This window comes from Phoca vitulina, unplaced genomic scaffold, assembly GCF_004348235.1.
Source record: "Phoca vitulina isolate PV1807 unplaced genomic scaffold, GSC_HSeal_1.0 scaffold19, whole genome shotgun sequence".
Lineage (NCBI taxonomy): Eukaryota > Metazoa > Chordata > Mammalia > Carnivora > Phocidae > Phoca > Phoca vitulina.
In genome coordinates, this window is record NW_022589722.1 from 24,388,642 (window position 1) to 24,411,313 (window position 22,672).

The following is a 22,672-nucleotide window of genomic DNA, read 5'->3' on the forward strand; positions in this document are numbered from 1 at the left end:
AAACAGAAAGAGGTCTAAGTACACATTACGTTACCGCTTTTATTGAGGAATGCAATAAACATACATATCACTTTCCTGCATAATTTTAATGGCCTGCGGGGAAGAATTTTAGAAAAGCATCTCAGTCGGCTGAATGGTGAGTTTAGGGGAAAAACTGACCCAGCACAACCCCTTCATCTCCCAGATGAGGTCACTGCGGTTCTGCAAGGTGACTCGAGGTCGTTCACCAAGGCGCTCACCAAGCCGAACCGGCTTCACCAGATTTCCTAGTCTTTGCGGCTTTAACCCTCCCTGGGCCTGGGTGGCTCCAGAGGGCGCGATGGCCTGGTTCCCCGGAGGGCCGCCAGGGGGCGATAGACTGCAACGGACTCAGGTGAGCCGGGGACCGACTCCCCCTGGGCGTGACGTCACCTGGCGATCCCGGGGCCCGCCGGTGGGAAAGCCGGAGGAGGGAGACCTTTGGTGGAGAGAGAAACAGCAGGAGAAAAGACACCTTGGCTAGGAACTCTATCCATTCTGCCCTCCCCGATTTCAGACTAGCCCCCACCAGTACCGTCTCCCCATTGCCGCCTGGACCGCTCTAAAACAAAAGCCTGACTTTGTCGCCACCCATGAAACTCTAATTAACGACACCATCATAGCTTACAGAAAAAAAGCTAAACACAGATCTGCATGATCTTGCCCTGGCCTAATTCCAGGCCAACATCCTCTGGGGCCCTATTGATATGCTTTCAATTCTCTAAATGCATCATACTCTTTCTACCCTGCGAGCCCTGAAACGTTTGGTTCCCTCCACCTGAAATATCTTTTCGCACCAGGCTTACCCGGAGAAATCCGTCTGTCTTTCAGCTAAATGTCACCTCTGTGAAACCTCCCCTGACAAGAGCCCCTCCCTCATCCCCCTTACCCCTCAACTCCAGTTTGGAGTCGGGGCATCCTCCTGAGTTGCCACTACCCCCATAGGCTTCCCCTACCACATTGTAATAAACATCCGGCCTTGCCTTTCTCCTCCAGTTCTCCTCCAGCGCCCATCACAGAGCAAAGCAAACGCAGAGTTTATTAAAAGATCGCAGAACGAACGCAGAGAAAGCACAGAGTTTAGGCTCTGCCCCTTGTGTGACCTCAGACAAACTATCTGGCTCATGGGTTTGTTGTGGGGAGTGAATGCATTCATGCATAAAAAGTGCTTAGAACAACTCCTGAACACTGTAAGCCCTCAACAAACTTTGACTTGTCATTTTCGCCGCGGCCAACGTACGTCATTGCCCTTTTAAGGGACCCTCCCACTTTCTCATCTAAGCGGAAGTACCGCCTCAGGGTTCAGGAAGTGACCTCAGAGCCCCTCAGAAACATGGCTGCGGAGCGTTCTTCCGGAAGCGGTCACGGGCATCTTCGTGACGCACGAGTTACAGCGTCCCGTGGGGTTTCCATGGTGCAGCTCTCGGCCCCCAGTCCCTCCGCTTCCTCTCCTGCCTGAACGCCGTGGACAAGAAGGCAGGCGCCGGGTCCCGCCCGCGACGTAGACACCACCTGGCGGGGAAGAGTTGGGAGAGCAGGTGACGCTCTAGGCGAGCTCGTTCTCGTCTCTATGGTGCCGAGCGCTCCTTTACGCCTCTCCCGCGCGTCGGGGCGGACGTTGCCCCTTTAATCGGCGGAGGGCGGTGCCGAGAAGGTCCCGCGAGAGCAGCGGGGGGCGGGGGGCGGTGCCGAGGCTGGGGGCCCGTGGCGGATGGAGCCCGCGATGGAGCCGGAGACTCTGGAGGCGCGAATCAGTGAGTGTCCGGGAGGGGCGCGGGCCGGACCGGAACCGGAACCGGGGGCACGAGGCGGGCCCCTTCCCGGCGGGGGCGGGGTACGCGGCGCCCCCTCCCCACGCCCCGCCTCCGGCCCAGGAGAGGCGGCGCCCCGAGCCGGTCCCTCCGACCCTGAGGTGAAGGAAGAGCCCACCAGCAGCGCGGACCCGCGGTGGCAGCGGGCACCGCCCGCCCATCCGATCCTTGGGGGAGGAGTGAGCTGCGCCCAGAACCCCCAGGACGGAGACAGTGGTCTCGAAGCCCCTGAGGCCCAGACTTCACTGAGGAGCGGACCCCCCCAAGTCATTCCCTTGGGCCCGGGAGGGGGCAAGCCGGCGGCCCTAGGGCTGCATCTCAGACCCCAGAGGGAGGGACCCTACTCTCCGTGGACCCCAAATCCTCCACTCTCTGGCCCTGCATGGAGTGATTCCCTCCTATACGTTCCTTGAGCCTGCAGCTCCTCTCAGATTTGCTTGTTTTCTCGCCCAGGAAGGGAGGACTCACTGGCCCATCAGATCCTCCAAGCCACACAGTGAGAAACCCTCAAACCGTACCGGCTTGGGAGGGTCCCATCTGAGACTCCAGAAGTAATGTCAAGTTCTCTATCACTACCCTCAGCTCAGCCTCTCAGATTCTGTGCCTCCACCCGAGACTCCTTTCCCAGCCCTTGGTGACCTTCCTCCAAAGGCCCCTGAACCCCTTTCTCTGCGTGTCCTCAGGCACCGGTTCCTACTGCTCAGGCTTCTGAGTCCCCACACCCTCCACCTGACCTCCCTATCCCATACTGCTGATGGGGAGGTCCTTGACTCTCACAACCCCCACACTGGACTCTCCCCGGGCTAATGACAACTCCCTTCCAAGTCTCTTCTCCCGTCGGTGCCAGGGCCTCAGGGAGCCCTTGGTCTACCTTCAGCTCAGCTCTTTGGCCCCTGGCACACCAGGGAGCTGTGCAGGGGGATTTTCGGTCATGGCCAGCCCTTTTTGAGCCAGTCTTGAGCAGAATTGAACCCTGAGGTTGGTCCCAGAGCCACAGCATTTCCAGGCATGTTTCAGAGTCAGTCTAGCCAGTGGAGGGGAAGGGCATGGAAAGGAAGCACTAGGTGGCCATTGAGACTGTTCCAGAACGCCACAAGTGTCCAGGTCCCAGCAGCAGCTTGGGAGGATGGGCAGGGCCCTGGCTGACAGAGCTGACAAACTTCGGGACTTGAGCTGAAGGTGATACAAAACACTCTCAGGTTTAGCAATGGTGGGAATTTTCTGAGAGTCCAGAGCCTGATCTGAGAAACAGGAATCAGGACACCTGGGTTTGGCAGTAAGCTGGACTCTAATAGACTGAGGCTACAATTGTTTTCTCTTTTTCTTCCCCTTTGTGCCTTACTGAAATTATAAGCTCTTCCCTTGGCAGTGGTTTGGAGGTAAAGAGTAGCTTCTGGTAGGTAAATGCTGTTGTCACCACTGTGGAGTGACAGGGTAAAGTCATGCCCTATTGTGAAAGACTTCCCTCTTGCCTTCCCTGGGTGTTCTCCCTTGCTTCCTGCCAGGGAAAGTGCTCCCCCCAGGTAGAGGTAAGAGGCCTGGGGGTTGGGGGCCCGGGCCAGAGAGGTTAGTCAGCCCTCCTTGGAGCCAATGGCTCTCACTCTGAGCCAGATGCAGGGGAGAAGGCTGATGTCTCGTGATGCCACTGCTTCTTCCTCACTGGCTTCTGACTCGGGAGCAGTTTCTAGAACTAGCTTCTCTGTCCTCACTCAGACTCATGTGTCTGATACTTGTAAGGGACTTCCCGTTTTAGGGTCCCCCAGCCAGATGTCATTGAGAGGGCAAGACCCAGCCCCATTCTATCTTTCTAACTCCAGACTGGTGTTCCTCAGCCTCTGGCCACATTGGGGGACTAGAAGGCAGAGTAGATGGCCACACTTTCCCTTGGTTGGGGGGGGATGGCAGCTATTCCTGGGTCCCTGGGCGGTCAGCAGGGGCTTCCTTTCCCTGAGGGACTAGAGGGCTCTGCAGGGCTCCTGGAACAGAGATTTGTACCCAGAGAGAAAATGCTTCATTCAGATCTCTGCTCAGCTGCACCTCCTCTGAGAGCTCTTCCAGAGAGAGCAGCACCCCCCCCCCCGTCAAAACACTTTCTGTACGTTCTCCTTGCTTTAATTTTCTTTATGGCACTTCACAACAGCATACAGTGTTCTGTTTGTTTGTTTATCTGAGTAGTCGGTGGTTCTCTTGCTGGGCTGTGAGCTCCGGGAGGGCAGGGATTTTGTCTTGTTCCCTCTGTGGCCCCAGCACTCAGAATATTTATTGGATAAATATGAATGGAATAAATGGCTGCCAGGCACTGTGATCCCAGAGCTCTGGGCCTTCCACCACAGCATAGAACCCAAGTGGGCAGGCACCACGTGTTGGGTCCTTGCCTCCTCCTGTCCATAGATCCTTCTCTGTCCCACCTGCTGGGATATGTTCCCTCCACACCCCCTGCCCAATGTCAGGCTTGGGCAGAACAGGCCAGAATAGAGTGAAACTTAGAGAGACTTCTGGGAAGGTGGTGAAAATCCAGCTCTGGTTGTCACCATGGCCCCGCCTTGTGTCAAGTGTTTTGTCATCTAAATCAGTCCACATTTCACTCCAATGGGGAAACAGAGGTTCAGGGAAGTTTCGCGAGCTACTTGATTATTTTTTAACCAGCGTTGGGTGTCAGGGAGGTGACCATCGGGCCTGGTTTATCACCCCCTCCTGTAGACCCGTGCCCTTTCCTGGCCACTACCCATTCCTGGATTCAGACTCCCCCAGAACCTATGCCCACCTGCCCACAGCTGAGCCCTCCTTCATTCATTTGTTTGCCAAGGGGAAATCGGTGTGTGCCCAAGAGGCTGGGATGCAGTGCAACAGCAGGCTTGGGCCCTCTGATGAAGGTCAGAGCTGGGGCCACACAGGAGAGAGCTGATCCAGCAGTGCCACCCTGGGCAGGAGCCAGGGTTAGGGAAGACTTCCTGGAGGAGGTGATACCTGAGCCTCACTCCTCACTAAGGTCCTTCATGCTCTGCCCTGTGCTCAATGATCCACATCTCTCCTCCTCATTCACGGCCCTCATGCCATCCCCAGCGTGGTTAACTCCTGCTTGAGTGTTGCCTCTTCCGGGCAGCCTCCCTGGCCCCAGGCCCAGCTGAGTCCCCTGCTCATGGCTCCTTCGCCTCCCTTTGTCACGTTGTATTGAGAACCTAGCTTCCCTTGGCCCACTTCCCAGCCACACGGCTCCTTAAGAGCAGAATTATGGCTTTTTTTTTTTTTCTTACCTCTGGATCTGAGTGTGTAAGAAACAAAAGAAACGGAGGTTTCTTTTGAAACGAGAATTGTGAGGACACTTTCAGAAGCAGAATCGGAGGAGGTACAGTCAGGCAGGCAGACAGGCTTGCAGCTGCGGAGATGGGAGCCCGAGGGAGTGGGGGAACAGCCCCCGAGCACCATCACTACAAGTAGGGCTATCCAGGGAGAGGCTGCAAGGGAGACCGTGTACAGGAGCTCGTCTGTCCGTTGATGCAGCCGAAAGGTCATCACTCAGGTCTTGAAGCTATTGGGGCAGGAAGTCAAAGAGAGTCTTTTTGTATGCTCAGTCCTACCCCTTATCCCCTACTGATCAACCCTGCTGCTAGAGTAGGGAGTGGGAGAGGCAGGGACCCCTTTCACCAGACCATGCTGGCCCTCTCTCCTCCTGTAGACAGCGCCACAAATCCCCTGAACAAGGAGCTGAATTGGGCCAGCATCAACGGCTTCTGCGAACAGCTCAACGAGGACTTTGAGGGGTAGGTGGCCTCCTCTTTTGCTCACGTACTCAACAGAATCCACTGTGCACCTGCCGTGCCCACTCCAGACCCTGGCCTCGGGTGGAGACATGAGTGGGTTGAGACTCCGTTTTCATTCTAATTGTGCTCACAAACTAATGATGGCACCACTACCATCACTCCTTCAGTATCTGCTCCCAGGAATCTGCATGTTTATAAAGTTCCCAGGAGCAGTGTGGAGCCCGCTCAGCCCATCAGTGGTCTCCAGACCCAGGACGGTGCCGTCCTTCCCATGAGGGTTCGAGTGCTGACGCCGGGCTCAGGCCAGAGCTTTCAGAGCTGTGTCAGCAGAATACTAGGGGGTGCACTGTCTGTGTGGCACCCTGTAAACTGGGCCTCACTGAACCCATTTTACAGGTGAAGAAGCTGAGGCCCAGGGGACTCAGGGGTTCCCCACAAAGAAAATGGTAGTCCTGGGCTTCATTAAGCCCAGGCCCGCCTGAGCCCCAGCCAGTGCTTTGTTGGGACATGCTCCCCAGCTGGGAGGAGGCCAGCAGGCCCTTTGCTGAAGGAAGAGCGAGAACCACCTGCATTGGAATTAGTGCTTGTCAAAAATGCACATTTGGGGGGCCTAGGTGCAGGCAGGGACTAGAGTGGCAGGGAGCATGGGGTGGCTTTGCTGGCAGGCTCCCCAGGTGGTGCTCAGGTTTGGGGAGCACAGCCAGGGGGCTTCTGCAGGCGCTCTGCTTTGGGAGGCCATGCATACAGTGTGATGTGCACAACCCGGAGTCCAGCTGCTGGGGTGCGAGTCCCGTCCCTCTGTCAGCTGAGTCAGCTGGGCAAACCTCCGTTTCCTTTGTAAAGTGGGGTCAAGAGTACTGTCGACTCTGGAGGGCCCCCCTGAAGGCTGGGCAGGAAAAGGCACATGAGGAGCCTCGTCCATTCTAAGCGCTCAGTCCATGTTCAGTGTCATGGTCACTGGTGACGGGTCTTTTATGATCTAATAGACGGGCTCACCACCTCTACTGTGAAGCTGCTTTGCTTTCTCCCAGCAAAATGTCCTGGGCCCCCTCAAATTCCCAGGGAGCTCTGTCTGCCTGTCCTTCATGGTCCATTGTCATGGTGTACTCCCAGACCGGGCCCTTGAAGGCTGTGGTCCCCTCTCCAGCTCACAGTTCTCGGCAAAGCTGGCTGAGGGGCTGAGCTCATGCCTTTCGAAGGTCCCCAGCTCCGAGTCCTTGCCTGGCCCTGCCCTCTCGGGCCTCAGTCTCTGGCCCCACCCGATCAGAAAAGGAGCTGGGCCTTTGCATCTGCCCCACTGAAGCATCCAAGGGCTGCGGTCCCGGCAGGGTGGTGTGGCAGTCCTCCCCTGGGGTGCCTCAGGCTCTAGCTGTTTGGGATCTGTGCCATTCCTCTCACCCAGGCCTCCACTTGCCACCCGGCTGTTGGCTCACAAGATCCAGTCACCACAGGAGTGGGAGGCGATCCAAGCTCTGACGGTGAGAAGCGGAGAGAGGGTGCCGTCTGTCCCCCGACCATGTGGATGGCACAAGACAGAGGTTTTTTGCGGGGGTCCCATCAGGCTCTTCTTTAGAGGCCAAAGGAGTGGGGCCAGAATGGCCTCTATCGGGAGTCTGGGCCAGCCCTGGGGGCCCATGGCCTCCTGCCCCAGCCCCTGCACAGTTAGGCCTCTTGTGGGGAGGAAGCCCCCTAGGACCATCTGGCCCAGGGGTTCCCTGCTACAGCCACGTGTCAGATCTCCAGGAGGCCGGGCACATACTGAATGAGGGCTCCACTGAACCCGAGCTCCTTCAGTATCTGCTCCCAGGAATCTGCATGTTTATAAAGTTCCCAGGAGCAGTGTGGAGCCCGCTCAGCCCATCAGTGGTCTCCAGACCCAGGACGGTGCCGTCCTTCCCATGGGGGTTCGAGTGCTGACGCCGGGCTCAGGCCAGAGCTTTCAAAGCTGTGTCAGCAGAATACTAGGGGGTGCACTGTCTGTGGCCCCCAGGCATGGACCACATAGCAACCCACTATAGAACAAGGCTGACCTCGGGTGGTAAACAGTTCTTCTTTTCATAGTTATGTATTTGTTTTGATGGGATGGGGTTTTCTCAAATACATGCCAGTCCTATGAGTTCACAGACGTATAGGATAAGGCAAGGTAGACAATACCTGTTGAAGTTTAAAAAACCATCAAAGAAAAATCATAGGATTTTGTGGTGCTCAAAGGCGGCCAGGCTGGGGAGGGGCTCCCGGGGGTGGTGATCAGGCTCAGGGGACTCTGACCCTCAGAATCCTCTTGTCCTCAGGAGTCGTTCCCCCCACCCTCTGAATGCCCATCCCTGGGCTTCCGGGCCCTGGCCGAGGTGTGGTGGGAGGCTGTCTCCTCTGACCCCTCTCCCTGGGGTCCCCCCCCAGGTGCTGGAAACATGCATGAAGAGCTGCGGCAAGAGGTTCCATGACGAGGTGGGCAAATTCCGCTTTCTCAACGAGCTCATCAAGGTCGTGTCTCCCAAGGTGGGTGCTCCCAGCCCCAGCTCAGGCCTGCGCTGTCACTGGGGGGTTGGGGAAGGACGACCCCCTGTGGGAGGTGCCTGACCGCTGTCATCCCGAGAGCTCGCACTGGGGTTCCTGCGTCTACTGCTCAGCCCCCCGTTAGAAGTCTGACTGGCACAAACACAGAGCCTTTCTCACAGTCCTTAACAGCGGAGTCCGGGGCAGCGGGGGTCCGGGAGGGGGACTTCCAGGCCACCCAGTGGCTGGCGGCTCTGCAGCTGCCCACGGACGGGGCTGCTCAGGCTTAGTGAGGAGTGACCACAGGGCATGCACCCAGCACGGCCTCCCTGGCTCTGCTCTCTCACCGAGGACCTGGCTGCAGCGCCCCACCCGGGGCTCTAGTGGAGGGTCTCCCTGTCCCCACCTCACAAGAGTGGCCTCCTTGAGGCCTTGGATGCTGAAGCCCCAAATCTGAGTGGCGGAGCTTGCTGATGGGCGAAGCCCCAGCATTGGCCTGGGGGAGTCCCCCCATAGGGCATGCATCTGTTTGAGGCCCCTTGGATGAGAGCCCACCCCTCCTTTGCTCATACCCCCCTCTCTTAACCAGAGCAGCTAAATGTCCCCCCCGGCCCCCCATTCTCTTCCTGGGAGGCGGCTGGTGTGAGAGCCAGTTCCCTCGGCCTAGTTTGCTGCTAAGAGACTGTGAGTGGGACCTGGGCGAGCAGTGCCACGCCCACCCCTGCCCTGGCCAGCCCCAAGCCAGGAGGCTCCTCCTTCCCGAGGTCACTGAGTTAAGCCATAGATGAGCTGGCCCTGAGCAGGCGCTGAGCTCCACGCCTTCCCTGTGTCAGCTCTTCATCCTCGCCATGATGCCACTGCTGTCATCCCCGCTTAACAGGTGGGGCAGCAGAGCCGGGACCAGACCGCTCGGCAGGCTGAGGTTTCCAGGGGAGTCCTGGGGAGGCAGCCAGCTTGGGGCAGGGGTTGGGGCTGCAGCGAGCGGGGCCGGACGATGGCAACGGCCTGCTCTCCCCTCGGTCTCAAGTACCTGGGCTCACGGACATCGGAGAAGGTGAAGAACAAGATCTTGGAGCTCCTCTACAGCTGGACGGTCGGCCTGCCCGAGGAGGTGAAAATTGCAGAGGCCTACCAGATGCTGAAGAAGCAGGGTGAGGCGCTAGAGGGTGGGGTGTGAGCAGCGCCTCCTGCCCCCGAGCTGGGGCTTCTAGCAGCTTGAGGGGCGGCTTCTGGCAGTGAGATCATGGGGCTGCCCTTTAACTTTTTAAGAACCTATAGCTAATGGGGCCTTTTTATGGCTCTGAAGCTAGGTTGGGTGGAAAGAAAGTGAGTTTGGGTCAAACTTCTCAGGGAGTGGCCCCCACAGAGTGGCCTCAAAATATGGGTGCCTAAACTCCTCCACATAATTCGACGTTGTAGTTCAGGAACCAGCCCTGGCCCACCAGAGTCAGAGCCAGCATGCTGGAGAAAGACTGTCCTCCACCCTCCATCCTACCCTTGCCTGCCCTCCCTTTCCCATCCCACCTCCTGGCCCTAGGCCCTGTTGACAGCCTTCCCACCACCGTCTCCTCCAGGGATTGTGAAGTCCGACCCCAAGCTTCCAGATGATGCTACCTTTCCTCTTCCTCCTCCACGACCCAAGAATGTGATCTTTGAAGACGAGGAGAAATCCAAGGTGAGGCTCCAGGGACGGGTAGGAGGGGGGTACATGAGGACCTTCAGGGCCCACTTGGTCTGAATTCCAGGCCCTGGCTGCCCTGCCCTGAAGCAGAGGCTCATGCGGGCACAAGTGGGTGACAGGAAAGTTTATCAAGCATTTCTGCGTGCTGAGCACTTCCCATCCAGAGCCCCTGCATGTAGTAGACACGAGAGCATGTTTGTGTCCCTGGGATTCGTTTGAGGGCATTTCATAGGTTGAGCAGAAGTTTGCGTATTTTTGTCTTTGATCCTTCCGATGATAATTGTATTAACTTTGTGTTAAAGAAGGATGTGCTCATGGGCAAGAGATTAAACGCTATAGAGGAGGTAAGATAAAAAGTAAGTGTCTACCTAGTCCCAGCCCCAGAGGGAAAGCACTGTTGAGTTCCTGGTACATCCTTCCAGAAAGATTCTGTGGCGATAGTAACATAACATCTTGTACCGTTTATCAAAGACTTCTTTGGGGAGCATTCACGTGCCGTGTTTCAGTGCCCTCCCCCCACCATTAGGTGTCGGTAGATGCTCACCATTTCACGGACAGCTTAACAAGTACCCCACGTCCTACAGCAAGGAAACGGGGAGCCAGGATATGACCCCAGACCCAGTCCTGGTGTCAGAGTCCTGCCCCTCTGTCCCTGCAGATGCTGGCCCGCTTGCTGAAGAGCTCCCACCCCGAGGACCTCCGAGCAGCCAACAAACTCATCAAGGAGATGGTGCAGGAGGTGACCGCCAAGCCCACAGCTCGGGGAGGAGGCAGAGAGGGGATCTGAGCTGGGCCGCCCCAGGTGGGGGGTGGTGTGTGTGCGTACGAGGAGCCCTGCAGTGGCCAAGTAAAGGGCTGTCACGGCCAAGAAAGAGCTGACTGACTGGGGGACCTTAGTGGGCAGAGCCAGGACCCATGTGGAGGGAAGACTTGCCCAGCAGCCGAGCTAACCTGCTGTAGTTGGACTTCTGTGAGGCTGACGACCTCTTCCGCGAGAGGTAGAAATAAATGACGCCTCGCTATGTTTAAGGTCCTTCTATAGGTATGTTTATCACGAGAGAGAGAAGCGTACGTGTTTAACTTCTAAGCAAGTATACGGATGCTTTGGGTGCACTGAAACTTTTTGTATCGGTGAGGGCAGGCCATCAGAGCTTACAGTCTGGAGACCTGCAGGGCAGGAGTCCCAGGTTGTCTTCCAAGGGCAAGCTCTGTGCCCTGACAGTGCAGGGGAAGGCCGGGTGGCCCCTCTCAAGGAGGGTGACTGTCAGATGGCACAGCACAAGCCCACCTTCTGTCCCGTGAGGGAGGAACACGCATAGTAAGCACAGTGGGCGTGGGATGGGAGGGTCGCTGTCCTGGTTCTGGTTGTACTGGGTGACCACGAAGGCCCCCTTTCACTCTCAAGGCACCTCCTTTCAAGGGACAAACGCAAGGAGGGCAAGGGTCATGTAGAACCACAGGTGTAGGTCTGTGGCCCTCGTCCTCTAGAAGCACCTGGCCCAGCTTCCTGAGCCATCCTGGAGGTTGTGTGTGAGGGCCCCGCAGGTTCTGACAGGCTCGTGCGGAGGCCTGGGACCAGGGACCGTCAGCAGGAGGAGAGGAAGTGAGCACGGGGTTGGCAGAGGGCTTTTTGAACTAGAATGCCCTGTCCTGGGCACGAGCCCCGTGTAGCAGGGTCACACCACACCAGTGGAAACTCTAGAGTGCTGTGGACGGTGCCTGGCTCAGAGCAGGCGTGACCTGGGCTCCCCCGGGGCGGCCACCTCCCTAGGACCAGAAGCGGATGGAGAAGATCTCAAAGCGGGTGAGTGCCATCGAGGAGGTGAACAACAACGTGAAGCTGCTGACGGAGATGGTGATGAGCCACAGCCAGGGCGGAGCCTCAGCCCGCAGCAGCGAGGACCTCATGAAGGTGTGCCTGCCGCCTCTGCCCAGCCCCGACCCGCTCCTGGCCCCTGCCGGCCTGACCCCTGCCCCCCACCCTACTGCCCCCAGGAGCTGTACCAACGCTGTGAGCGGATGCGGCCGACGCTCTTCCGACTGGCCAGTGACACGGAGGACAATGATGAGGCCTTAGGTGAGCCCCTGGCAGTCAGTCCTGTCTCTCTGCCTCCTTCCCCCTCCCCCTACCCTCCCAGCCCTTGCTAAGTATCTGCAGTTGGCAGGAGCTGCCACCAGGGGGCCCCCTTCCCCAGCACCGACTTTGGGTTAGTGCATATCTAGGAGGAGGTAGAGAGCAGGGGCTGGTGTGGTTAGGAGATCCCGAGGGCCAAGTCCCTACTCGGGCATTTCATGTCCTGCCCCCGAGCTGAACAAGCTGAAGCGGGGAGAAGGGACTGGCCCAGGTCACCGAGCATAACAGTGGCAGAGCCAGGGTAGGCCAGGGGCTCTCTCCAGACACTGCCTCCCTGGTAAGGGCTAGAAACTAAGGACAAATCCCACAGGCCTGAGCAGCTCCAGAGCTGGGCCTTGTGACTCCTGCCAGGGCCATGTATCAGGTTCTCGTCCTATTCTCTGCCACCGTGTCAGCCAGTTTCTGGGGCAGCAGTCCGGGTACCATCTCAGCCTCTGACTCAGTGGAAGCTCATTGAGGGCTTTCCCCGTGCCAAGTACCTGGTCCCTGCCCAAGGGACTTGCTTCCCGGACCCCTCAGCCCTGGCCCCTGAGGGGATAACCTTGGTAAGGGCCTAGTTTGTGCCAGGCACTATTCTAGTCCCTGGGGACATGGTGTGCTTAAAATCGACCAAAGCCACATCCTCAGCAGAGCGTGCAGCCTAAGGAGAGGGGACAGACAAGAAACCAAGGCCATGAGCAGTTAAGTTTCTCAGGTGGTCATCAGTGACACGGAGACTAGCAAGCAGGGAGGGGACTAGGTGGTGCAGTGAGCGAAGGCCTTCTGAGGGGACTTAGGGTGAAGACCTGAAGGCAGGCAGGAAGGAAGGCACACAGAAATGCAGGGGGCATCCAGACAGCAGAGCCGGTGCAGAGGCCTGAAGGCCAGAACGTGCCACCGTGGTCAGGGCGGTGGGGACATGGGACAAGGGGAGGTGACAGAGGGCCCGAGTGAGTAGAGCAGTTGGGATGCCCCCGGCCCCGCCCCCTCCCACGAGGGTTGGGATGGACTCAGGGTGCTCCTCTCCCCGCCAGAGCCCCCCACCTTTCTTCAGCCTAGTCTCTCCCCTCCTACCTGTTCCAGCCGAGATCCTGCAGGCCAACGACAACCTCACCCAGGTGATCACCCTATACAAACAGCTTGTGAGGGGCGAGGAGGTCAACGGCGACGCTGCAGCCGGCTCCGTCCCTGGTGAGCAGATGGCGCGGGGGCCGGGCAGGGCCTAGCGGGCTGGAGCCCCACAGAGTCCGGGGTGGGGGCTAGGACTGCCAGGGTGACCCTGCCCCCGTAAGACGGGGAAGGGCCCTAGGGAGACAGCTGCAGGGAAAGTGTGTGCCAGGGCTGCGGCTGGGGCGGAGGGGACGGAGCCAGGGTTTGGCAAGGACGGGCAGAAGAAGGAAGGCCTTTCTTTCATTTACTAAATCTGGCACCTGTTGTGCGGGGCTGGATGGCACCTTCCGGGCTTAGTCTACTTATCACAAGGTGGGAGGGAGGGTTTGACATGCAAACGTTGCAGGCTCGGCTCCATCAGGGTGAAGGGACAGCCGTGGGGGCCCACGGAGGTTAGAATAGGCCCTGTTGCGGGGGGGGGGGGGGGGGGGGGGGCACTACACAAGCAGCAGAGTTTAAGCAAGGCCTCGAAGGATGGGAGGCAGTTGGCCAAGTAGAGAGAAGGAGGAAGTAGGTTCCGGACAGAAGGAACACCGTGGGCTAGACAGAGGGCCTAGTGGCAGATTTGGGGGGCTAAGGCAGTGTGGCCAAGGGTGGGGGGAAGGAAGCGAGGGCTGTGGGGGGGGGACAGCTTGCTGCCCCCCACACCAGGCGCCTTGGCCTCCGAGAGCCTGACTGTCCTCCACCCAGGCCGTGCCCGACTCTCCTTTCCCCCTCCAGGGAGCACCTCGGCCCTGCTGGACCTCTCCGGCCTGGATCTCCCTCCTGCGGGCACCACCTACCCAGCCATGCCCACCTGCCCTGCTGACCCGGCCAGCCCCGAGCAGCCTAGCACCTCAGTTTCCCTGCTTGATGACGAGCTCATGTCTCTGGGTGAGGAGGGGGCCGGGCCCAGAGGAGGGCGGGGTGGCTGCAGGTGGGGGTGAGGCCTCCAACTTCCTGTGAGTCCTCTGGAGGATGGGGTGGGTGTTAGGCCCATTTCGCAGCTGAGGAGGCTGGGGCTCAGGGAGGTTACAGAGTTCGTACAAGCTCTTACAGTCAATGGGTTGAGGCTGGCCAGCTTCTAAACCCACCTCTGGTAAGCCCACCACACCCGGGCTCCAGTGGCCTGAGGGAAACCGGCAGGACTTCCCTGCAGCAGGTTAGAGCCGAGAGTGGGGAGCAGGCCCTCAGCAGCCGCGGTTTCCCCACCCGCTGAGGGGGAGAGAGGCAGCGGGGGGAGCCGAGGCCCTGCAGCGGCGACAGCTCCAGGCACCCCGTGCCCCAGGCTGGTCCTGGACCACAGGCCGGGGGAGCCACGGGGAACCAGGTGCACGCCCGGGGCAGACGCAGGGGCGCCCGGCCAGCCGGGCAGTTGTCAGGAGTCCAGCTTTCGGGTAGCAGATGGGGCATCTGAGGGCTCAGAAGCGGGACACCATAGTGACGGTCTCTGTCTCAGTCCTCAAGTTATTAAAGAGAAAGAGAGCTTGAGCTCTGTCGAAAGAATCTGGAAGGTTTTGTTGGGGAACTGACTTGGAAGGCAGGAGTCAGACTGTGTTCTCTTGAGCCAAATCTGAGGTAAAAAGCCAACCTGACGGAGCGGAAGAAGCATTCGGGTGCTGGGGTCCCGGGCAGGTGGCTTTCCTAACCACTGCTGCTGCGCTGTCACATCACAGACCGCCCTCCACCCACCACAGGAGCGGGTGCCACCAACGTCCCTGCTTTACAGATGCAGGGGCAAGGCTTAGGAAGGTGGGGTGACTTGCCCAAGTAGGGGGCATGCAGGTTAAGATAAGGCACTCCGAGCCTGAGGCCTCTCTCCTAGCCTCTCTGCCACTCTGACTCAGCTCATCAGCCAGGAGAGGGACATGAGGACTTGGAATGGGGCGTGAGGGATGGGGGACAGTGGACCAGCAGCTGGCACCCTACCTAAGAGGGTCTGACCACAGGGTGTCCGTGGGCCTGCTTCTGCTTCCCACCCACCTGCCCCCTTTCCATTCGGAGCTAGGGGCGCCTCAGGGCGAGGGAGCCCTGACCCCATTCTACAGCGAGGGAAAGGATGGCCAGGGACAGAGCACCCCCAGGCTCTTCTGGCCCCGCAGAGCTGGTCCCCGGCCCCCGGCGGCAGCTGCCTGACCGGGCAGTTGGTGTGTGTGGCCCCAGCCCCCGGCCCCCCGCGAGTGGCGGGGGCAAAACCACCTCCTCATGAGAAGCAAGGTGTGCTTGGTACTTCCCGTCCCTGAGCTGCTGCAGCAGAGCCCTGAGCCTCCAGCTTCCGTTGGTTTCTACTCAAAGGCAAAGAAAATGTGGGAACAGGAACCAGAAGTGCCAGGGCAGCACCCGGCCAGCTTGGGGGATAGAGGAAGCCTTGGGACCACAGCGGGGGCTTGTCCTAAACGGTTCTTTGCGGCAGGAAGGGTGAAGGGCGGGGGCAGGGCCAGCAGCACGGACTTCCCGTCCGCGAGGAGGGTGTCCCGGCAGTGTTCAGGCACTTCCTCTGATGGGCTAATTTGTCACGGTCCCCTCACACAGACGCTGCTGTTGGCTCGGTTTTACAGATGAGGCGGAGGGAGGTTGTCACCAGCCCGAGGTCACACAGCCGAGTGGCAGGGCTGTGTGCAAACTCCAGCAATGAGGCCATGCTCCTTCCAGGCCCAGATGCTGCCCCTTGTGGGCCACGTGGCCTGGGGCAGGTTCCCTAATCCCTCTTGACATTCATTTCCTTGGTCCTGAAAGAGGGATGACACCCCTACACCTGCCTTCCATGGTTGTTTGAGGATTCAGTGAGCCCTGTGTCTGAGGAGCCTGGCACGTCGGCGGTGGGGGAGGGTTGTAGGAAACCTTGGCAGCCACCCCCATGTCGTCCCTGCTCTCAGGGCGGTGTGCCCAGGGGAGGAGACCCGGCAGTCTGAGCTGCCTGCACCTCGCCCTTGCCCACCAGAGCTTCAGGCTGCAGCTTACTCCTTCAGGATTTGCTAGAAACGGGATAACTTGTCTTCTCTAGGTAAAGCCTGTGGTGAAGTTGGCCTTGAGGGCGCTTCAGGGCGGGCAGAGGTCAGACTGGTTGGTGACCTACTGCCTTCCACTCCTCGGCAGGCCAACGGGCAGAGCGATGCAGAGGGCCCCCGGCTCTCCTTGGCCCCAGCCAGCCTGCCCTATGGACACGGGCCAGGGCAGAGAGGGCCTTTAGAGTCCGCCCCAGCTCCCGCCGGCCACAGTGCACGTGGGGACACTGCAGTCCGGCCAGGGGCCACTCGAAGGCTGGGGCACCGCCTACCCCGGACGCTCAGAGGCCATTGTGGGGGGGGGGGGTGCAGAATGCCGCCCCCTGTCCGTAGATCCTCACCTGGTGTCTCCCACTCCATCCTCCCTCCCCACCACCCCTGGGCAGCCAGGTGCCAGCCGACTATGAAGACAGAAGTCCTGATGTCCAGTGGTTGAGGTGGCTTCGGAGTGGCAGGAAAGGAAGCTTGAGTGGGTGTGGGGAATGGGCCTCAGGATCTTTGGTTTCTGCTTCTGCTCTGCTGCCGGTTCCAAAAGTGGGTTTTCCCCTTTGAGCTAAGCCTCTCGGGGGGCCGCAGGGGGAGGGCAGGAGCCAGCGACCCCCAGGCCAGCACGCAGCCCCCACCCCCCCAGCTCCCATGCTTCCGCTCAGGAATCCGGCTCCTTCACCTCTTGTCTCGCTTCCTCGCAGGCCTGAGTGACCCCACACCCCCTCCAGGCCCAAGCTTGGACGGTGCTGGATGGAACAGCTTCCAGGTAGGAGGGCCAGGAGCCAGCCCGACCCCTCCCAGGGGTAGGGTGGCTGGGCCAGACAGCCTGCCGGGGGTAGTGAGGTGGGAGGACCATGCGGCTGCGGCCCTGGGCTTGAGGCACCTGTCCCCAGGTGGGGGAGGGCAGGCATTCTCTCCTCACCTCCACGCGCTCTCCCTGTGTCTCAGCGTTGGGTTGGGATGGGGTTCCCCATTTTTTTTCTCTTGGGGTGACTTTAAGGTCCCTGGAATGTGATGGTTTCTCGAGTAGAACCCCAGACCAGGCCGGCCCACGAGGGGGGTGCAGGCCGGCAGGAATGTTGTCCCCTTCCATGCTGCTGCTTCCCCAGGTGTCACTTGCAAGGAGGGGAAGGGGCCTCAGGGCAGTGCCCGGTGACTCCGTGCCTGCCCCAGCACAGCCCTGCCCATCTGCGTGCTTTGTGTATGCCCAACAGTCCTCTGATGGCGCAGAGCCGCCAGCCCCGCCTCGGGTCCCCGACACGGACAGCCAGGCCTCCGCACAGACGTCCCTGCCAGCGAGCAGTGGTCTGGATGACCTGGACCTCCTGGGGAAGACCCTCCTGCAGCAGTCACTGCCCCCGGAGTCCCAACAAGTGCGGTGGTGAGGGCTCCGCCCGGGCTGACATGGGGTGGCAGTTGCGCCCACCCCCACCCCCTCCCCCACCCAGCCCCACGGGCAGCAGCTTCTGGGCTCTCCCAGGCCCCACAGGGAGAGGCCCGGGGCCCGCGTGCTCCTGTGAGCGGCGGCTGCTAGAGGACCGCCGCGGGCCAAGCTCTGTGCTGGGCTGGAGGGAGGCAGCAGGGTCCGAGGCAGGTGCAGGGCCTGTCCCGTGGAGCACAGAGGTTATGAGAGAAGGGAGAGCTATGCCCTACAGGGCAGGGGTGGCGGGCGGGGGATCAAGAGCTCCCTGTGCCAAGGTGAGGAAACCAAGGCCGGAGAGACAGGGAGGCCTCTGAGCTGGCCATTAGGGACAGCCAGGAAGCCTGGCCTTTCCTGTGCCCCTGATCTCTCGGCCCCCAAAGATTCACCCCCCAATGCCACGTCCCCCAACAAGGGAGAAGCAGCAGCCGACCCCCCGGCTCACACTTCGGGACCTGCAGAATAAAAGTAACTGCAGCTCGCCCAGCTCCGGGGCCACCGGCCTCCTCCACGCTGCATCCCCCGAGCCCCCCGGGCCTTTGCAGCAGCCCACGACGACTGAGCTCTCGCTGGCCAGCATCACTGTGCCCCTGGAGTCCATCAAACCCAGTGAGTGGGCCAGGGGTGCTGGCGGGTACGGGCTGGGCTGGGACCCCCTCGCTGTCCTGTTGGGAGCTCTGACCCGGGAGGGAGCTCTGAGGGAGGCCCTTGCCCTTCCTGGGACCCTGCTTTCTTATCTGTCCCAGAGTGAGGGCAGAGAGCTCCAGAGTCCAGGCTTCCGCAGGCAAGAGGACTTCTTATGCTGGCCACTGGGTGCGCCCTCCCCAGAAAGGCAGGGCCAGGACAGAGAGGTTCGGGGTCTCTCCGAGATCGTGAAACCAAACCAGGATCAAGATGTAGATCCAAGCCTGAGCTGCTCCTGCCCAGGAGCAATAGGGGGGCCACTCCCGGCCCAGGCCGTGAGCAGACCAATGAAGATGGGCAGGTCTTCTCGGCCTTGTCCATCTCATGACCGCACTGTGACCGAGGGCATCACCCCCAGTGTCCCCAAGAAGTGGGTAGTGGTGCCCCTCTCTTAGCAGCAGGGAGGACCCTGAACAGCAGAGTGACTGTGCCGGGGTCGCACGGTGAGAGCATGACCCCAGCTCACCCCTCGGCCTTCAGCATTCCAGCAAGGAGTACTGGGGGAGCCCCAGCTGTGACCCCGTCTGGGGTGGGTGTCCTGCCGCCACCAACACAGTAGAAGTGTGCCTGCCCCGTCTGGGTGCCAGTCTGCACCCCGGCCGCCCTGCTGCCCAGGGTCGAGGCGAGGACCGGAGTTTGTGGACTCGTCCGCTCCTTCCAGCAGCGCGGCGAGTGCCTGATGGGAGCCGGTTTGGGGAGCGGGTTGGACGCGCTGGGGCTCAGGCCTGGCACCACCCGTCGGCCTCTCCCCTCCCCCCCTGCCAGGCAGCATCTTGCCAGTGACGGTGTATGACCAGCATGGCTTCCGGGTCCTCTTCCACTTTGCCCGGGACCCGCTGCCCGGGCGCTCCGACGTGCTGGTGGTCGTGGTGTCCATGCTGAGCACCGCCCCCCAGCCCATTCGCAACATCGTTTTCCAGTCAGCTGTGCCCAAGGTGACGCGCACATGCCTCCCTCCTTTGGAGGCAGGGTAACTTGGGGCTGGAGGGGAACCAGCTGGCTGGGGGGGGGCAGGGGGCAGGGTCCCTCTGGGGATTAGGGGATAGAAAGGAGCCAAAGGACAGAGCCCCCGGGCCCCCCGGGGAGGAGCTGACAGGTGGACTGGGCCCGGTCCCTCAGAGGATGGGGCCAGGAAGCCAGGGCTAGCCGGCCGTCCCGCCCTACTGCCTGCAGGTCATGAAAGTGAAGCTGCAGCCACCCTCAGGCACAGAGCTGCCGGCGTTTAACCCCATCGTCCACCCCTCAGCCATCACCCAGGTCCTGCTCCTCGCCAACCCCCAGAAGGTGAGGGGCCCGGCTGTGACAGAGCGCCACCGTGGGGTGGGGGTGGCCTGTTCTCTCCCTCTGACCTTGCCTTCACCGTGTCTGCCCCAGGAGAAGGTTCGGCTCCGCTACAAGCTCCTCTTCACCATGGGCGACCAGACCTACAACGAGATGGGGGATGTGGACCAGTTCCCCCCACCCGAGACCTGGGGGAGCCTCTAGAACAGGGAGGGGCTGGGCAGAGGAGGGGCAACAGGACTGGGCACCGTCTAGCCTGGGTGGGAGGCTGTGGTGGCCTAGGACACCCTATGTTCCCATGGCGATATCCCCTGGGCCTGGTGCTTCTCCCCTCACCCCTGCGGCCCCCTCCTTCCTTGCTCCCTCCCCTGCGGAGCTGAACCCAGCAGGAGGCTGGGCCTGGGTTTGCACTGCTGGGGACCTTCGCCACAGGGGGGAGCCTGGAGCAGGGAACAGCTGCGTGGCCCTGGAAGGACTTGGGGTCATGGGGGAGAAGCATGGGTGTCGGGCAGGGGCCAGGACCTCAGGCCCAGCCCTGACCCCAGCCTGGGGTGGGGTCATCCCCACCTGTCTCTTATGCCTTATGGGAAGGCCCAGCCATAACTCGGGGGGCCATGCTGGCGCAGTAACCAGCTCAGGCCTCCTCCATAGGAACCGGGTGACTGGTGGGGGGTGACGCCTGCACCCCCAGCTCTTTGCACTCTGGTGTGTGGTTTGACTCTGCTTTTCTTTCTCAGTGGCCCTGTGGTCACCATCTCAGGAGGCCCAGTTGGGGGAGCCCCACCTGTCCCCCACTTCTCGTGGGGGTTTCACTCCACCCACCTGCCCCCTTTGCCGTCAGGCCTCCTGAGGGGCTGTGGGGGCTGTGACTGCTGGCCCGGAGGTTGTGGCAGACCTGGGTGCCCCGGCTGGGGGCTCCAGGGCCCCTGGCCAAGGGAGGTCCTGCATTGGAGTTCTCAGTGCGTCTCCTTCAGTCCCTGGCCTCTGCCGGGGCCTCCTGTGGGCGGCTCACCTCTGCCCATCCGTCTGTGGGCTGAGTGGGGTCAGTGTGTGAGTGAGAGCAGGAGTATTTATGGAAATAAAACGTCCTTTTTCCTGGACCAGCTGCCCTCCGGGCCCTTCTGAGGTGGAGGGAGATGGGGGTCCAGGAGCGGGAGGGCCCTGGGGCTGCCCTGCAGGCCTCTCTAGCTGGGTCTTTGGAGATCCAGCCACGGTTCCCCTCCCCATCACCCCTGAGCCTTTCACCGGAAGAGGCCCTGCTTGGGGGCCTGTGGCGGTGCTGAGTCACCAAGAGGGCCCAGGGCTGAGGCGGGCCCAGAGCCGTCCCAGCTGGAAGTGAGTGGCCACTCAGGCCTGCCAGGAGCCCCAGCTGCTGCAGACGCTGAGTGGGAGGCCCCCTGGTTGCTCACGACTTCCTCCTGCTGCTCTCAGCCCTCCAAACACAACTGCGGGGCCGCACTAAAGGGGCCTGCCTCGCCTTCTCTTCTCGCCTTTCCCCAGAGGCTGCTCCCAGGAAGCAGGGTGCTAATTGCAGCTGGTTTCTAGAGAGGCCCAGGGATGCTGCACTGGGCCCCCTGCCAGTCCCAGCTGCGGCTCACTTACCCCCTGGTGTTACCAGAGTTCTCTCTTCCCTGGGAGGCTCCGGTCCAGTCCCTGCCCCAGGGAGTGGCGTAGCCTCTCAGCTGAGAGCGCAAACCAGTGCAGAGCTGAGCAAGGGGCGGCAGTTCGTCCAGGGGATTGCCAAGTGGTGTGGAGCCAGCCCTACGTGCTGCTCTGCAGGCGAGGGTTCCCCTTGAGATAAGCCTGGGCAAGGCTGCCTGCCATTTCTCCCCCGTAGCAGATGATGGGGAGTCCTGTATTTAACAAACCAGTTTCATTCTGCCTAACCTAGTGTTTTCCAGGCTGGATGCCTTCCCAGAGCCCAGCATGCTCACTCCCCAGCCTGGGCACTCTTTTCCATCCAGCAAATGAGGGCTGCCTTCCTCTGCCAGGTCTCACTGGATGTGTGCTTGAGAGCTTCACGTCAGTGCAGGACCCCCCCCCCCCCCCATCCCAGACACAGCCCTCCTGCAGTGGGGCTTCCAGATGCCCTGGCCCCCGCGCACCCCCAGCCACGTGGCCGGTTCCTGTTCCCTTCCCCACTGGGCCAGACTGCGCAGACACTTGGGATGCCCCTGAAAGACAGTCTGCAGAAGGAAAGTTCTAAATGAGATGAGGCCCTGCTCGCAGTGCCGCTGCCCCCGAGTCCCGGGAGCACCGTCTGGAGTAGGATCTTGCGCATCGTGTGCAGCAACCATGTGTGCAGCTTCAGGCAGGGAGTCTTCGTCTGCTCCCGGCGGGGTCCCTGGCGTGCTGTGTGACTTTGAGCGGGGTGCTGCCTTCTCTGGCCTTTGATAGTGGGGAGGGACCCAGGGAGCTGTAAGGCCCCTCTGAGGCCTGAAGAGTCCTTGAACGAACTGGTTCCCCAAGGTGTTGGCTTGGAGTGACCCAGCCTTGACAGGGACGGGGATATCCCTGTCATCTTCCCGACCTCCCACCTTCCCTTTTTCCTAGTCAATCCAGCCAACCGTCTACTGTCCTGCGGGTGCCCCTGAGCAGCCCCGATGGGAGGCAGGGCCCCTCGGTCAGCTCAGAGGCTGGCATGGAACCTGTGAGCCAGGAGCTCAGCATGTTGCTCGGACAGCGGGAAGGGAGGCGGACCTGCGGGGCCTGCCATGGAGTCCCGCATATGTCTGAGGGGCTGGGGCTGGGGTGGTGATGATGGGAGGTGACCCTCAGCCTCCACTCCCGGGAGGAGTCTTTCCCCAAATAATGCGTGTCAGTTCGGCCAGAGGTCCGGAGCACCGAGCTGTGCACAGGAGACCCAGAGGCTGTGGAGCCCTTGGGCTGGAGCAGGGAAGGTGCGTTCTCTTGTCTCTCAAAGGGTGACGACTCCCACCCCCAGCCCAGGAGCCCTGGGACTTCCCAGACCTTGAAGCAACACTTCCACTTCTATTCATGCGGCTGGAGGCAGCAGCTCGTTTGGGTTTCTTTTTTGGCAACCGCAGCACACTGCTCATCTGTTTGTGGCTGCCGCCAGCAACGGAGGGGCTGCCACCCGCCTGAGAGCCTGTCCCCGCTGCCATCCTGCTGGCCCTGCCCCCAGTCCCTGCCCAGGCGGAGAACACAGGAGCCGGCCTGCTGCTCTCACCTTCTCCCTCAGTCCTCAGAACTGCCTGTGGCCACGAGAAATGGAGGCTCGGGGGCTCGAAGAGCATATGAAGTG

The 22,672-nt window shown here is 60.7% G+C and overlaps 1 protein-coding gene across 3 annotated transcripts; it reads left to right on the forward strand.

Moving 5' to 3' along the window:
- Positions 1 to 1,007: 1,007 nt before the first annotated feature.
- On the forward strand, positions 1,008 to 22,672 carry GGA1 (golgi associated, gamma adaptin ear containing, ARF binding protein 1). Of its 3 annotated transcripts, XM_032416650.1 has the most exons (18): positions 1,757 to 1,772; positions 2,283 to 2,325; positions 5,506 to 5,590; positions 6,993 to 7,068; positions 7,991 to 8,089; positions 9,114 to 9,237; positions 9,661 to 9,761; positions 10,426 to 10,506; positions 11,539 to 11,679; positions 11,763 to 11,844; positions 12,964 to 13,071; positions 13,771 to 13,923; positions 16,724 to 16,788; positions 17,237 to 17,403; positions 17,858 to 18,051; positions 18,892 to 19,061; positions 19,300 to 19,410; positions 19,501 to 22,672. In XM_032416650.1, exons 5-18 carry the CDS (start codon positions 8,006 to 8,008, stop codon positions 19,609 to 19,611), a joined length of 1,692 nt encoding a protein of 563 aa, XP_032272541.1. In that variant the 5' UTR covers positions 1,757 to 1,772; positions 2,283 to 2,325; positions 5,506 to 5,590; positions 6,993 to 7,068; positions 7,991 to 8,005; the 3' UTR covers positions 19,612 to 22,672. The 3 variants fall into 3 exon arrangements, with proteins under 3 accessions (XP_032272539.1, XP_032272541.1, XP_032272540.1); XM_032416648.1 differs by lacking the exon at positions 2,283 to 2,325 and having other exon boundaries at positions 1,008 to 1,772; positions 19,501 to 22,671; XM_032416649.1 differs by lacking the exon at positions 1,757 to 1,772 and having other exon boundaries at positions 2,283 to 2,380.